This window comes from Scardinius erythrophthalmus, assembly GCF_964197995.2.
Source record: "Scardinius erythrophthalmus genome assembly, chromosome: 14".
Classification (NCBI taxonomy): Eukaryota; Metazoa; Chordata; class Actinopteri; order Cypriniformes; family Leuciscidae; genus Scardinius; species Scardinius erythrophthalmus.
In genome coordinates this window covers 18206997-18223980 of record NC_138234.1, presented here as the reverse complement: position 1 = coordinate 18223980, position 16984 = coordinate 18206997, and the positions used below count along the sequence as shown (strand labels likewise).

Below are 16984 nucleotides of genomic sequence, written 5' to 3'. Positions count from 1 at the left end.
GAGAGGCAGACGGCGAAGACACACACACACACACATGACCAACTGTGGCGAAGTGCCACTGTGGGACAGTCTGTCAGGGTAGGAGCACGCCAGCACTGCAAATCCACCTTATTCTGTGCAAAGGGTGCATGTAAGCTACCCATCGAACTCAGTGCCGCAGTCGCACACACGCCCTACTTAAAGTGATGTCCCCTTGTGCCTCAAACCTCCATATTTCCATGCACATTTTTGCGGGGGAAAAAAAACCCTGATGGTTAGGTAGAGGTAGAGGGTGGTTAGGTAGACGCCCCTGTTTAACAAGCAAGCGCCCTTTCCATTGCTGACTGACGCAGGGATGTGAGGTCATTGAGAAAAGTGGGTCACGGAAAACGAGTTACGTGTTACTGTTGAAAAGTCGCCCCAAAAACAAAGGGCAGGTAAAAAAAAAGCCTTTGAATATGAACGAAAGGTTAACTAGAGTCAAACAAACAAGCTTTCAGACTAAACAATTTCCAGACAAAACTAACAAAATGCTGTCTATGCCCAAACATGCTATCTTAGGTTTGACGCCCAGATTTCATTCTGTAGGCAGCTTATTGGGTATGACACCAAAATTGCTATCTAGACAGGGAGCACGCTAGGTTTGATGTCCAAAAATGCTCTAGATAGGGAGCTAACTAGGTAAAATGCCCATAAATGTTGTTTATGTAGCTTTGATGGCCAAAAATGCTGTCTAGATTGGGAGCTCACTAGGTTTGATCCCCAAAAATGTTGTCTAAATAGGGAGATAACTAGGTAAAATGTTCATAAATGCCATTTATGTAGGGGGTCACTAGCTTTGATGACCAAAAATGCTGTCTGGATTGGGAGCTCACTAGGTTTGATCACCAAAAATGCTATCTAGACAAGGAGATAACTGGGTAAAATACCCATAAACACTGTCTAGGTAGGCAATTTACAAGGTTTGACACTCAAAAATGCTGTCTAGATTGGGAGATATCTAGGTAAAATGCTCATAAACACTATCTAGGTAGGCAATTTACAAGGTTTGACACTCAAAAATGCTGTCTAGATTGGGAGATATCTAGGTAAAATGCCCATAAACACTATCTAGGTAGGCAATTTACAAGGTTTGACATTCAAAAATGCTGTCTAGATTGGGAGCTCACTAGGTTTGATCCCTAAAAATGCTGTCTAGATAGGGAGATAACTAGGTAAAATGCTCATAAATGCCATTTATGTAGGGGGCCACTAGCTTTGATGACCAAAAATGCTGTCTGGATTGGGAGTTCACTAGGTTTGATAACCAAAAATGCTATCTAGACAAGGAGATAACTGGGTAAAATGCCCATAAACACTGTCTAGGTAGGCAAGTTACAAGGTTTGACACTCAAAATGCTGTCTAGATTGGGAGCTCACTAGGTTTGATCCCTAAAAATGCTGTCTAGATAGGGCGATAACTAGGTAAAATGCTCACAAATGCCATTTATGTAGGGGGCTCACTAGCTTTGATGGCCAGAAATGCTGTCTGGATTGGGAGTTCACTAGGTTTGATCCCTAAAAATGCTGTCTAGATAGGGCGATAACTAGGTAAAATGCTCATAAATGCCATTTATGTAGGGGGCTCACTAGCTTTGATGGCCAGAAATGCTGTCTGGATTGGGAGTTCACTAGGTTTGATCACCAAAAATGCTGTCTAGATAAGGAGATAACTAGGTAAAATGCCCATAAACACTGTCTAGGTAGGGAATTTACAAGGTTTGACATTCAAAAATGCTGTCTAGATGGGGAGGTCAGGAGGTTTTACCAGCCAAATTGTAACTAGGATTTAAGTCTACTTAGGCAGTTCACAAAGTATCTGTCTAGATGGGAAGCTCACTGGGGTTAATGCCAGAAATGTTGTCTAGCTAGGCAGCTCACTAGGTTTGAGGTCTAAAACTGCTGTCTAGGTAGGGAGTTGTCTAGTACAAAGTATGCTGGCAAAAAATCCGCCAAGGTAGTCGGCTTTCTTGTTTAAAGATTAAAAACTCTGTCTAGAAAGGAAGGCCAACATGTCACCCAGAATGTCATCAAGGTAGGTAGCTCACTAGGCTTGATGCAGTCTACTAAGACAATTCAAACATGCTTCCAGACAAAACAATATATCCAGACAACACTACAAATTAACAAACAATCATAATCTTGACATGATGGTGACTGACTGTGACAACAAGTACCGCCGTTTTCGTGTGTAAAAAAAAAAGGAATAAAAGTCGAACTGACAGTTGCACAAAGCCAGTCAAGTTAAAGTAAAACTCCCCATTCACCAAGCGTCTCCTTTCAGTGAAAGAGAAAATCTGCAAAAATTCCAGCTAAACGCTGCATTACATGCCTCTCATTTGCATAACAAAAGACCAGAGGGGGGAGGACTGGCACTGCTGGCTAATTGTAGCCCAAGATGCCGTTAGCCTGCGGAGGAAATGTGACAGCCGCGTTTATTCTGCTTTCCCCCTGATGGTGTCTGCAAGAACGGTGGGAATAGCCTCAGGATAAGGGTCGGGATTTGCAGACACCTTCTAATAAGCATGTTGGGGAAAGGGGCAGTTAGCGTTGTACTTCTGGGCTATCTTGACCAAAAAAAACATTACTTATGCAAAACAACAAGAATAAATGAAAAAGATATGGATTACTGAAGCAGCGGAGACAGCGAGAGGTAGCACAGTAGTAATTTGTATCGGATATTATCTCATTAGGGAGAAATGTCCAGCTCCACACTGATTACCGAAAGATAGAACAGGTCAATAACTCTGTAGCGCCCCAAAATACCACAGCGCCATAATTCACCAAACTAGCCATTATTCTCGCTAATACGTAGGGAAGAGAGAAGGTCTGCTGTCCGCTGGCTTTTCCAGCCATGTAAGAACAGAATGAGAAAACGTGTTGACATTTAAAGGTGACCAGTCACAACGGTCATTTCTCTGGTCTAGTTGACACCTCTGGACAGCTCTGAGACCGGGATGCTTCAGAGAAAAATGAGTCGGCGAGAGTTTTGTGGAAATCTGGATGCAAGACCCTCTCAAGGCGATAAGAAATCTTACCCGAAAAACATAACAAAGTGGACCTGCTCTAGAGTCACATTACTTATTGGGTGAACAGGGTGCAGAGGGTGAACGGGTAAAAACTAATATTTCGCCAAAAAACGTATCAAGTTGATTTGAGCCTATTTCGGGCATCAACTGAACTATATAAAACACTCTGCTCTCATTAACAAGGTGGTTATAGCCTCTTTTGGGCACCAATTCAACTTTATATCACTGTACTCTCATTAACAACGTCTGGCTCTACATTCACACTACTTTTTGGGTGAACAGGGCGCACAGGGTGAAAAGGTAACATTCAAAACAATAACTGGCATTTGCTAAAAACCTGGTGAGTATGGCCTATCCTGGAACAATTCAACTGTATATAACAGCATATAACTGTTCACTCCACACACACACACACACACACACAAAAAATTGGCAGAAAGATTCAAAGTACTTTTTGAGTGAACAAGATGCACAGGTATAACAGATACTATTCTATTTCTTATATTATCTATGTATTTCTTAACTCTTTCGGACACAATTTAATTGTATATGACTACTCTCATTAAAGTCTGGCTCTACATTCACACAACTTTTTGGGTGAACAGGGCACACAGGGTGAAAAGGTAGCATTCTAATATTTAGCTAAAAACTTATCAAAGGGATTATGGCGTCTTTTGGACACCAATTCAACTACATATCACTGTATGTAAAAAGTAAGGATACACTGGATACTCCTCAACACAAATGGCCGGCTTAGTGACAGAACTTAATGGGTGAACAGGGCACATATGGTGAACAGGTAATGTTCACAATGACAGAAAAATTTAACAAATTGATTTCCTTTGGAAACCAGTTCAACTGCATTTCACAGCACTAGTTTAATTTCTTAACCCAAATGGCAGTCCACCAAGCAGCTACTAGATAAAAAGTCATTAAATAAAAGTCATCTCATTGTCTATAATGAATGCGGTGCTGCAGAATGAAGTGATGCTCAGGTGAAAGGGGGGCGAGGGGCGCGCAGGTGAGAATTCTCCTGTGGTGATGCAGATGAGCTTGTACGAACAGGAGCTCGTGGATCATTCCTTACCGCAGCGCCTCTCGCGCACGAACATTAATATTCGGCGTGACAGAAACAGGCCGGCGGCACAGGAAACCAGGACGCCTAACAATACACCGCATGAGTGTTTAAAAATATATATAAATAAAATAACAGCTGAACAATCGCAAGGTCAAAAAGAACCCCAGCGCAAGACTATGCATCATGTCAGCGCTTTACAAGAAAAATTAAGTTCATGTGCCAGATACAGGTTATATTGTTCGGCTGCTGGAATATGGTCAAAGATCTGGATTTAAAATGCAAAATGCTGCAGATTATAATATCTGTGATATCACTGACGCGACCTTGAGTTGTCACTGTAATTGATCTGAATTAGGGCTGCACGATAAATTGTTTTAGCATTGATATTGCGATCTGCGCATCTGCTATATGTCACATCACAGGATATGCGATGTCAAGACGATCATTTATCTCTGGTACGGACCAGGCAACACAGTTCGAAAAGCACATAATTGTCTAAGTTAAACCATCATAGAGTGAAATATTATTTGCATTGGTTTTAGGTTCTGTCAGTTTAAACATTTAAGCGATTTTAAGCCAAATTGAGCGCAAGAAAGAGAACTCATTTTGTAACATTACGTGAACACCGAATTCCGTTCTCTTCCACCTCTAGTTGAGCATGAACGGACACATACACGCAAAGTTAAAATACCAGTCTCGGTGTGTATCCTCGTAAACACAGTTTGGCTTACTAAAACGTACACAATTGAGAAAGAAAACGGATGCGTATCATTATATTGGATCCGTGCATTCGGTCTTAAAGTGACAGCAGCCTAATAAACCTGCTGATATCGTGTCATTAATGTTAATCAACCAACAAAATACAAAGAGAAAATCACTTTTGTAGCTTTAACAATGATTAATTCAATTAAATTTATACAATCGAGACTTATACAGTGTTATTTTACATTTGATTATTCAATTTATGTACCTGAATACTGTTAGACTTACCTGAAAAACCTAAAGCACTGTTTTTTTCATTTGAACCTTTGCTCTATTGTATTCATCTGATGCTTGTATTGTATATGTATATATATATATATATATATATATATATATATATATATATATATGAAAAACAAAATAGCACAATGCCAGTTTTTTTCAATATCTTGCAGCCCTAATCAGAATCCGCAAGGATCAAAAAGCATCTGGTGACTAACCAAACTAACAATGATTTCAAGAATAAAAATTAAGTAAAAACAGATCAAATGTGGATGAGAGAAAGCAGCCCAAAACCAGACACATTTTCCTAAAATAATATTTACAATTATTCAATAAAATTTAGTACTGAAAAATTAAATAAAAAAAGCAAGTAAGCAGCTATCTAGGGTTAATGTGCAAAAATGTAGTCTAGGAAATAAGCTTACTACTTATGACACCAAATAAAAGCTGTCTAGATAGGGAGCTCACTAGATTTGACGCCTGATATGACAAAGTAGGCTGTTTACTAAGTGACTCCACTTAAATAGTAGATGTGAATTTGGCACGCAACAATCTAGAAATTTCACCCGATACCAATAATTAGTATCTATTTATTTAGTATTTATTTATATTTAAATCTATACTGTTTAGCTTGTCTTTTTTTTTTTAAGTGTTCAAATTGAAGAGCCAATACTGAAATTAGGTATAAAAACATTTCAAATAGCACTGTACCATAGCATCATATAGTATGCATACTGTGGATAGTATGCAATTTTTTTGTTTGCACTGAATACAGGATCATCTACTACATTTGCCTAAAAACATGAAACACACAACTAAGCACACTGTTCGGGATACTGTATCCCACAATGCAACATGCTCGAATTTCCTTTTCCAGCATGATGAGTGCACTACAAAAAAATATCTACAGCAATTTTGGGAAAAATATACAAGAAAAGTGCAGGGGGGGAAAAAATGCAGAAAAAAAAGATTAATATTTGCTATGTTTGAAATCTGAACAGACAAAGAAAAAAAAAACCTGTATCGGAGTCTAAAATCAGTGTAAATGAAGAGGTTAGATAAGAGTTAATCGTTAAAAAAATAACATTTCATAATTAAAATAAATAAAATAATTAATAACAAAAACACTTATTGTCTTGACACATCTCCTCCTGGTGGTTTAATCACCTGCAAAGGCCCTTATGAATGAAGCCTAGAGCTTCATAAACTAAACCCTAAAGCTACAAAAACATATCAGCACTACTTTATTATAAAATAATAATAATAATAAAGCATATCAAAGCATGAACATATCTGTGATTATAAACCTGCATGTTTATTTACTCTTCATGTGCCTGATCTCTCCTTGGCCCTTGATATACAAGATCATTTATCACATTTACTTCAAATAAATAATACGAGGAGCAAAACACACAGGCTGTTTAAAAAACACTCTTTGACACGAAAACGACACATTGTCAGTCATCTGAGGCGGATATTTGCTTTGAAATCATTAAAATGAGACTAAAACACTGTGGTGTGTTAGCACACATGGTAAAGCTAAATGAGTTTAAACACACATACAGCTTTTCCAGATCATTCAAACTCACAGGAATAACACCGAAAATCGTGATATTAAAGGGTTAAGGGTGGTAATATGCTTGAGGCTTACCTGTAAGATAGATAGACGAATAAATATTTGAAGGAATGAAGAGAAATAATGAGTCTAATGGCTGCTAAAGGCTGAAGTCAAAGCTGTCGGTCTGTCAGCGGCATTGAAGACACAATATTCAAACACCTGGAAGGGAAAATACAATTCATGACGGTGAAGTAGCATAGTGTACCGAAAGAGGGCGCAGAGTGGCTCAATAATTCAACTGACTGAGAAATAAATCTATATTTTTATCATAAATTGTAAATTATTATAAATAAAAAAATACAATGTTTATAGCCACTTTAAATTGAGATGTAGTAAAGGTTTGCAAGAATTCAAAGATTGATAAAAAAATATTATAAACAAAACAAAACCCCCAAATAATTAGTCTAATTATTATAGAAAAACAATTTAAGATATAATATTCTCATACAGTGTATTTATTTAATTAATAAGTACAAATATTAAGCTTTAAAGCAACGTATGAGCTTACATTTAATTGAACTTCACATTAATTAAAATCAAAAAGAGTAGTTTCTTAAACAAAAAATAGCATGCAAATATGGAAAGTAAAGGAATTACTTAACCAAGTTTATTATATATACATTGAACATTTTAATATTATTATTAATATTATATCTTAAATCTGTCTGTTATTTTTCCTATTATCTTTATTATAAACACTTTAATAATGCAATATAATTGTTTAATTTAATCTAAACGCGAATTATATTTCATTGTGTCATAATTCATAAACTAAACATTAATAGTAGTAAATAGGTTATTTTTCTTATTGAATTTATTGAAAGTGTAAACTTTTCCTTTTGAATCTTTATGCCACGTGATACGAGATTAACCAATCGGTGATCAGTACTCACGTCCCGGAAGTACTGCTTTGTTTCTAATGTTTTCCGCTCTAGGTTTTGTTTGCATTTCTAAGATCCACAGAAGGGTGAAAGATACTCAGTGAGTGACATTTACTCTTAAAACTTACTATATTTGATTAAAAATGCACTTTTGACTGTTTAAAAAAAAATAGTAGAACATCGAGACACCTTAACTTTATAAACAAACACATTTGAAGTTGCCAGACACACTCAATTAAGCGTTAGTTGACAGGAAAATGTCTTATATGCCAAAATATTTTCAGTAACAAAACAAAAATAACATTATTTTGACTACAGATATATTTACTTTAATTTCCAGCAAATTGACACTCGTCGCGCGGATATGACGCACAGCGTGTTTTGTGACGCAACTCACTGTATTGCCGCGAAATGTCAAATCATGGCTGTAGGAATTCCGAAATGATCGTCTCATGGTGAGTGTGAAAAAGTAATGCTGCAGTATTATATTATGATGTCCTTGTTTTGTTTTCTTAATGTGTGTAATTTAGTAATTTACAAACCACAATGGATCTCATTTAATTGTATAAATCTGACTGCATGTATTTGTAATATACAGAGAATGAAAACAATGAGAAGTGAAGTCAAAAGAGGTCCAGAGGGGGTTTCCCTACATGGCAAGGATGCACTTCAACTCCTTCCACAGAAACTGCAGGAAAAGCTGATGCCCTTCCAGAGAGAGGGTGTCTGTTTTGCCCTATCAATGGATGGACGGTCAGTTAACCTTCTGTTATGTATGTGAATCTATGCCTTTTGTTTTTTGTTGTTGCTCATAACCAATTTTTTCATCTTGATGTCCAATTCTGTTCTTTTCTTTATTCCAACGTGTATCAATATACAACAAATTAGCCAAACAAGATATAAACTTCCACGTTAGAAATGAGTGGCACTTATATAACATAAATGTACATGTTTCGATACAAATAAATGAAATGTTAAGACAAATCTCAAACGCATACATACACATACATTCATGTAACATGTACATGAGCACTGGCGTTCAAAAGTTTGGAGTAATTACGAGAAATAATATTAAATTGTAATAATATTTCTAGGGCTGTCAAAAGATTAATCGCGATTAATCGCATCCAAAATAAAAGTTTGTGTTTAAATAATATATGTGTGTGTACTGTGTATAATTAAATTTGTATATAGAAATACACACACATGCTTGTATATATTTAAGAAAATGTGTAATTTATATAAAAAAAAAATATATTTATATATAATATAAATTATATATAAATATATACAGTATATGTATGCAAATATTTCTTAAATATATACATGCATGTGTGTGTATTTATATATACAAAATAATTATACAGAGTACACACACATATATTATGTAAACAAACTTTTATTTTGGATGCGATTAATCGCGATTAATCTTTTGACAGCCCTAAATATTTCACAATATTACTGTCTTTACTGTGTTTATGATTAAGAAATGCAGCCTTGTTGAGCATATAAAAAAACTAAAAAAAAAAAGCAATTATTCCAACATTTTGACCTGTAGTGTAAATATTTTCATGCATCAAATAATTAAATAAATCTAAATAATTAATAATAATAAAAACAAGTAAAAAAAAAAGGTCATTTCTACAATATTCAATAATTTAGCCACATTATTACTTTTCATAAATATTAATGTACTAATATTTAATTCCAGTTCACCAGTTAAAATTGAAAATTCATTGGCTTTATAAACAAAGAATTTTGGAATAATCAATATATAGTTTATGATGCTTGAGTACTGAAATGATGAATCATTTTTAATCCACTCAAAAACCTACTTGTCAAATTTATTTATGATAAGACATGAAAAGGTGGTCTATTGCTTCAATATCATCACTGCAAAGACTATTATATTGGTCAAGATTAAATCATAACTTTTGAAAGTCAGGAAGCAGAAGGATAAATGTTTTTATTTTTATTTCAAAATGAATACTTTGCTTAGTAATTGGATATTTTAGGTGTTTTGTTCTCAAAATCTTAACCACTAATATCAGAACATTTACAGATGAGCCAAAACATCATGATCAGTCACAGGTTCAGCGGATATTATTGATCATCTCCTAACAAGGCCACGTATTAAGGTCTGGGTAGATTAGATGGGAAACAAACAATACAGGAGAAATGGGCAGGAATAAATATCTGAGCGACTTTGACAAGGGCAAAATTGTTATGGCAAGGCAACTGGGTTGGAGTATCTCTGAAACGGCAAGACTTGTGGGTTGATCTCGGTCGGCAGTGGGGAGAATACCAACAGTGTCCCAGGAGGGACAAACCACAAACCCGGCGACAGGGTGTTGAGCGCCCAAGGCTCATTAGTCTGAGCCAACAGAAGGACTACTGTGGAACAAGCCACACAAAATTTTAATGATGGTTATGGGGGGAATGTGTCGAAAGCGCCTACAGTGGGCATGTGAGCATCAGGACTGGACATGTGGAAGAATTTGCCTGGTCCGTTGAGTCCCGTTTTCTTTTTCACATGGACGGCCATGTACGTGTGCACCGTTTACCTGGGGAAGTGATGGCACCAAAATGCACTCTGGAAGGGAGTGTGATGCTCTGGGTAACCCTGGGTCCGGCCATTCATGTGGACGTAAATTTGACACGTGCCACTTACCTAAAGTTGTTGCAGACCTGGTACACCCCTTCATGACAATGGTGTTCCCTGATGGAAGCGGCCTCTTTCAACAGGATAATGCACCTTGCCACACTGCACACATTGGGTGCTTCTCATGTCTTATTAAGTGCATCCTTGTTTCCTTTCCCCGTGTCTCAGCTCCACCCCCTTAGGATGCGAGGGAAGGATACACCTGTGTGTGAAGCTTCCTCGCTCCTCATTCCTCGCCTCCTCGCGGTGCAATTAGAGAATTGGGATGTCCTTCAAGATGGCTGAGTTCAATCGGTTTCCGGGTCACAGGCTTGAGGAAACAAGGAAGCATCAATTTGAGTATTGAGAAGCACCCATTGTTCAAGAATGGTTTGAGGAACTTGATGAAGAGTTCAAGATGTTGCCCTGGCCTCCAAATTCCCAAGATCTCAATCCAATTGAGCATCTTTGGGATGTGCTGGACCAACAAATTTGGTCCACTTCATCTTGAAGGATATTCTGCTAACGTCTTGGTGCCAGAAACCACAGGACAACTTCTGGGTTCTTGAAGAGTCCATGCCTCGGCGGGTCGGCGCTGTTTTGGCAGCACGCGGAGGACCAACAGCATATTAGGCAGATGGTCATAATGTTTTGCCTCATCAGTGTACGTATACTTTTTGTACCCCTGTGTTTCTTATAAACTTGGTATTGTTGCATCTGGTATCTAGAAACAGAACAGCCCTCTTTATATGTTACTCTATGTCTTTCTGTCATTCTATCTCTTAACATGTGCCTGATTTAAGCAGGTGAGAATCTAATTTACTTCAGTTCTGTCAATCAATGTTCTGGGTCAGACAGGGTCAGTTAGTCGACGCTGCCGAGGGGTCCCGGATCGATGGCAGGACACACAGAGTTCTGTTTGGTGCAGACAGGGTCAGTCACTTAATTAGGCAGACATTCAGCGGGACGGATATGTCAGAATCCCAAAGGAGTCACAGTGGCTGATGGGATGGATGTAGTTACAGATTTAAAAAAGAAATTTGTTCAATAGCTTTATTTAAGGGAGAGAACAATTTTTTTTTGCTATTTCAAAATAAAGTAAACATTAACTGTTATATATATATATATATATATATATATATATATTTAAGAAACTTAAACTTATTTTATTTCAGCTAGTTTCCAAAGCAACATTTTCATTTAGTTTAACTTGATGTATTAATTAAAATGGAGACTCAACAAAAATTACATTCATAACAGAAAATATAAAAATAACTAATTCATAAAAAAATGATAATTAATTTGTTTTAATAGTGCGTGGTGTTGATTTGTTTTATTTGTTTACTTTTTTAAAATATAAAAATATTTATTAACTGATGATTATTATATGCATGAGCAAAGCTGATAAGCATTATATTTTTTTTGTACATTTTATGCACTTACCGATAACCAAAACTTTTAGTTTTTTACGTCCACAAACAGGCAGCTGTTCTTTAAACTTCCATAAATAATCATATTTTATTTTCAAGAAACGGCTGAAGACACATCTTTTTCAGCAGCATTTGATCCATTAATACTAACGCTTTCTCTTCTATTCTATATCTATTTATAAAAAAAAAAGTACTGCGTTAGATTAAACTGGGAAGGGTCATAGCACTTGCATATTGTTGTCCTTTTGTTAGTTTAACTGCTTCTGTTGTTCTCATTTGTAAGTCGCTTTGGATAAAAGCATCTGCTAAATAAATAAATGTAAATGTAAGAACGCTGGAGTATAACAATCAGCTAACACATCAATGTAAACAAAGACGAGAACGGTCCAAGATCAACTGAAACTGAGGGCTAAATATACAGAGAAACAATAGGCTAAAGCAAGGAACAGGTGAAACAAATCAAACATTGAATGAGTTGCCATGACAACAAATGAGATCTTTCTAGAAACCAAGGAAACAGGAAACAAAGAGTTACAAACTAAAAGTTGAGAGTTTTGTCCCAAAGGACACACTATACAGTACTCCATGCACATACTCTATGTACTTATGCACTATGTACTCATCTGTGTAGTGTGCAAACTTTATAAGGTTATTTTTTCATTGGAATCTGATAGCCCTTCCCACCCGCTATGTAATTTACATGTAACAGTATGTAATAGTCGATTCGAGTGTATGAATTGTCCCAACATTCCACACTTCGTTTTTTTCTGTTAATTTAGTGCATCATCCGAGGTTTTTAAAGTGCACTTTTTATTTTTGGAATTTTCAGTGTGAACCCACTACTCGCACTATCTATACTTAAAAATGTCATAGAACAGTGCATAAGTACACGAATTGGGACGTATTAAAAAATGAACGTTACAACAACGAATAAATATAAATTTTTAGAATATTTACTTTTATTCTTACATCCCTTTAAAAATATATATATATTTATTAACTGATGACTATTATATTTATGAGCAAAGCTGATAAGAATTATATTGTGCCATTAAAAAAAAAAAAACATTTGATGCACTTGTCGATAACCAAAACCTTTTGTTTTTGTGTATTTTTACATCCACAAACAGGCAGATGTTTTGTTTTCTTTTAGCGCTCATAAATAATGCATCTTTTATTGAATGTATTATTGAACAAACAGCTCTAGAAAACACTCGAACACAATTTCCACACTGACGGATTTGGCGTAATGTGTTTGTTGCTGATCCTTAAGTTAAGAAAACCGTTAATAATTGTAAGGGTATTATTCTAAGTGTTTTCTTCCTTTAAGGGGTCTGGTGCATCTGGCTGCAGAATAAACAAGCTTTTATTGACTGTAATCAAGTCTGACTGTATTCAGTGGGCCGACACTAATTTCCTCTTTAACTAGACAGGTACGGTTTCGCACAGTGCCAGCTGCTGATAGATAACTCTCTTCAATAAATAAATATCATTTTCTTCACTTTAATTCTCTTTGTTTAATATTAGATGGTTTGATGATCTGAAAACGATGTGAGTACCATATCCCATGATGCAACTCGCTCAACTTGACCTTCCTTTTTTTTTTTCTTACATAGAAAAAATACAAAATTAAATGAATTCAAAATGAAGTTATGTGACTACAATGCAGTAAAAATAGTGTGTTGAACATTATGTATTGTAGACTTTTCAAACAATAGAAAATATTTACCAATATTGCTTTTTTGGGGATTTTCAGGATTCTTTGATAAATAAAAGGTATGAATAAACAATAAATCAAATATGAATTTCTTTCCATAAAATAATATCTTGCTAACCCCAAACTTTTGAACGGTAGTGTATATCATTCTAAATGTAACTTTCCACTCAGAGGCACTTTAAGTTAAGATTCAATAGGATTCAAAAGATTTAAAATTCATTCATTTGGATGTCTCTGTTCAGTGTCCTGTGTTCTCTGTTGGATCTAGACATTATTAATAACTGAAGCAGCTTAGAAGATACGACATCAAGCCATGAAGCCAACATCAGTCACCTCTATGAAGCTATCACTTTATCCGAACGGGCGTGTGGTTCGTCCTTTGTTTTTTGTTCTTGAATCTAATTTAGCGATTAATTTCCCCTTGTGTAGCGCTTTGATCCCGCTAATCAGTTAGTATGCGTATTATGGCCCCAGATAATTGCTCTCTAATTAAATATGTAATCTCCACTCCAGCCAATAACCCCAGAAATCCTCGACTGTAATTACTTTATCCGTACAGAGACTCTCCACCTACAGTCTAATGAATCAGGACAGGCGTCCACACGGCTGTGTGTCATCTCCAATGACTAGCCACTTTTCATTTAATGTTTTTTGCCGTGGGAAATGAAGGTGGTTAGTTACTGTTTACTTTTCATATTAGACTTGACTGACTTAAAAGGAAATCTCATTAACGTGGATAATTTGAGAGCAGCGCCGACGCTGAAACAGTTAATTGATATTTGCTGAGGGTTTATTTAACGTTGACTTAACGTTGGCACATTCTTTTTGAGCATTTTATTTATTCGTTTCTCACTAATGTCAAAGTTTAATGTCAGATCATACCTCGTTATCTTCTTTCCCGCCAATTACTGGAATGTCCTAGTTTAATTCAGAATTTCAGAAGTAAAGTTGGTTGCAAATTGGTTTGCATACAAATTGTGTCTAAACAGATCGTTTTTCCATGTTGTTTTTAGTGTCAGGTTGTTTATCCGAATGAAATGTGTCACTTTTAAAGGGATACTCCACTTTTTTTGGAAATAGGCTTATTTTACAACTCCCCCAGAGTTAAACAGTTGAGTTTTACCGTTTTCGAATCCATTCAGCCGATCTCCGGGTCTGGCGGTACCACTTTTAGCATAGCTTAGCATAGATCATTGAATTGGACAAGACCATTAGCATCTCTCTCAAAAAAAGACCTGCGTAATAATCAAGAAACTTTTCTGCCGTACCATGAGTTCAGCAGGCGTAATGATATGACGCAGCGCCTGAAAATAGTCCCCAGCTCGGTAACTACCAACGTGACCTCTGGGGGAGTTGTAAAATGAGCCTATTTCCAAAAAAAGTGGAGTATCCCTTTAACTGCCTTGTCTTAAAGTATTTGAACAATGGCAATAGATTACTATGAAAACCTAAAGTAACCAGCAGTTTTGGTAAGTTACTCTAAGAAAGTAATTCGATGTATAATAAAGTCCTTCTGAAGCAAAGCAATGTTTTTGTAAGAAAAATATCCATATTTATAACTTTATAAACTATAATCACTGGCTTTCGCAACTGTCGTCTAGTTGCGTGGGGTCAGAGGTCACTCTTCCGCCGGAACTAGACCTCTTTTTGAGCATTTTACTTATTAGTTTAATATCAGATCATACCTCGCTTTTTTTCCCCTGCTAATGTTGAAGTTAAATGTCACATCATATTGTTATCCTCCTTCACACATGATTATTGGAATATCCATATTTCATTCAGAAATTCTGAAGTAAAATCGGTTGTTTTCAGTGTCAGACATGAGACATGTCACTTTGATTAGGAAAGTATTTAAATAAAACCTTTGGTTGTCTTCAGTCGCGATACAGATGTGTTGTACTTGGTGGCGTACAGTTGAGAACTGAGGCAGGAAGTGGAAGTATTTAGTGGTGTTTGTGTTTGTTTACGTGTTTGGAGAGTCTGTTTCGTTTAATCGTGTGAATCTTTACCTTGCGGTTGGAGTAGATGTGCCCCTCATGTAATAGAATACAACCACTCTGTGTTTTCTAAACCATTGATTTCCGTTTTTTCTCTCTCTTTATCTCCCACCTCTCTCTCTGCAATTCAATAATCCCCCTGAAACAGAATTGCTTCTTTTTTTGTTACAGCACAGCCAAACCACACACTGAGACACAATACTTGCTCAGATGATGCAGTGTTTTAAGCTGCGCTGTGCTGTTTATAGCAAGATTTCATCAGCGGCTTGTTACCAGTCGAGAAGATAGATATCCGTGGTTGCTTTCATATCTTGAAAGCACAAAAGGTGAACGGCAGCCATTACTTGAAGTATTAGATCTAAGGCTGTAGATTATGAAAAATCACTGTGGTAACCACTGTTTGCTCTAAAATACCTTAGTCGATTATTGTTAGTACTGTAAAATCATATAGTGAATTAATTTGGGATCTCATTCAAACGGCTTTTTTTCTCATTTCTCATTGCTTTTCTAAGAGATTACACTAAGATTTTCGTCTGGTAAAATAGACACAAAAGATCAGAATAATATAAAGACTTAGGAGTGAGCTCTTTTGATCAAAACAAGCACCTAGCAACCACCCATAACACCCTAGCAACCATTCAAAAAACCTTTGCAACCGCATAGCAACGTGTTGGCATGGTTTCTGCATCTTTTTTCTTCAGAAATAAAAAAAAGTTAAAGGGTTGGTTAACCAAAAAAATCTATAATTTACTAACCTTTAAGCCATCCTAGGTGTATATGACTTTTCAGCCAAAAAAAAAATATCCTGACTCTTCCAAGCTTTATAATGGGAGTGAATGGTATCCAAAAGCCCCAAAAAGCGTATCCATCAATCATAAAAATAATCCATACGGCTCCAGTGGTTAATAAAGGCTTTCTAAAGTGAAGTGATGCCTTTTTGTAAGAAAAATATCCATATTTATAATTTTATAAACTATATTCACTGGCTTTCTGGTTACGGGCGTATGCGAGTCTAGTTCCGGTGGAAAAGTGACCTCTGACCTGACGAATTGACGAACGAGGAAGCGAAGAGGATAGAGCAACACCGGTCACGAATTAGAAGTCTAAAACGACATTTTTTAAAGAGAAATGTCGAAGGAGCTTGAGTTCGTTGCCCAGCTCTGTTTGTTTGAACCGCGAGAGGCGTCTACTCTCAACTAAGCTTACGCAACTCCTACATCCTAGATTGGCCGGAACTTGACTCTCTTGTTACCAGAAGCTAGTGATTAGTAATTTATAAAGTTATAATTATAGATATTTTTCTTACAAAAACCCATCACTTCGCTTTAGAAGGCCTTTATTTACCCCTGGAGCCGTATGGATTACTTTTATTATGGATGGATGTGCTTTTTTGGGCTTCAAAATCTAAGATACCATTCTCTCCCATTTTTTTTTTATATAACTCCGATTGTGTTTGGCTGAAAGAAGAAAGCCATATACACCTAGGATGGCTTGAGTAAATTATGGGAGAATAAAAATTTTTGGGTGAACTAACTCGGGTGAACTAACTTTAAATGTCGTTTTTTGTTTACAGTGGGGGCTAATGCTAAGT

At 36.3% G+C, this 16984-nt stretch overlaps 2 protein-coding genes across 6 annotated transcripts in view; one reads left to right on the top strand and one right to left on the bottom strand.

Moving 5' to 3' along the window:
• Nucleotides 1-6888, bottom strand: part of r3hdm1 (R3H domain containing 1) — a 44598-nt gene extending 37710 nt beyond the window's left edge. For 2 of the 5 annotated variants that reach the window (XM_081383687.1, XM_081383690.1), the window contains exon 1: nucleotides 6761-6888. The gene's annotated coding sequence lies outside the window, so the exon portion shown is untranslated. The remainder of the gene's footprint in view (nucleotides 1-6760) is intronic. The other 3 variants (XM_081383684.1, XM_081383689.1, XM_081383688.1) reach the window with 2 other exon arrangements.
• Nucleotides 6889-7671: 783 nt separating this feature from the next.
• Nucleotides 7672-16984, top strand: part of zranb3 (zinc finger, RAN-binding domain containing 3) — a 56537-nt gene continuing 47224 nt past the window's right edge. The window contains exons 1-3 of the mRNA XM_081385279.1: nucleotides 7672-7708; nucleotides 7949-8063; nucleotides 8207-8361. Of these exons, the coding sequence (XP_081241405.1) occupies nucleotides 8061-8063; nucleotides 8207-8361 (158 nt within the window). The 5' untranslated portion in view covers nucleotides 7672-7708; nucleotides 7949-8060. The remainder of the gene's footprint in view (nucleotides 7709-7948; nucleotides 8064-8206; nucleotides 8362-16984) is intronic.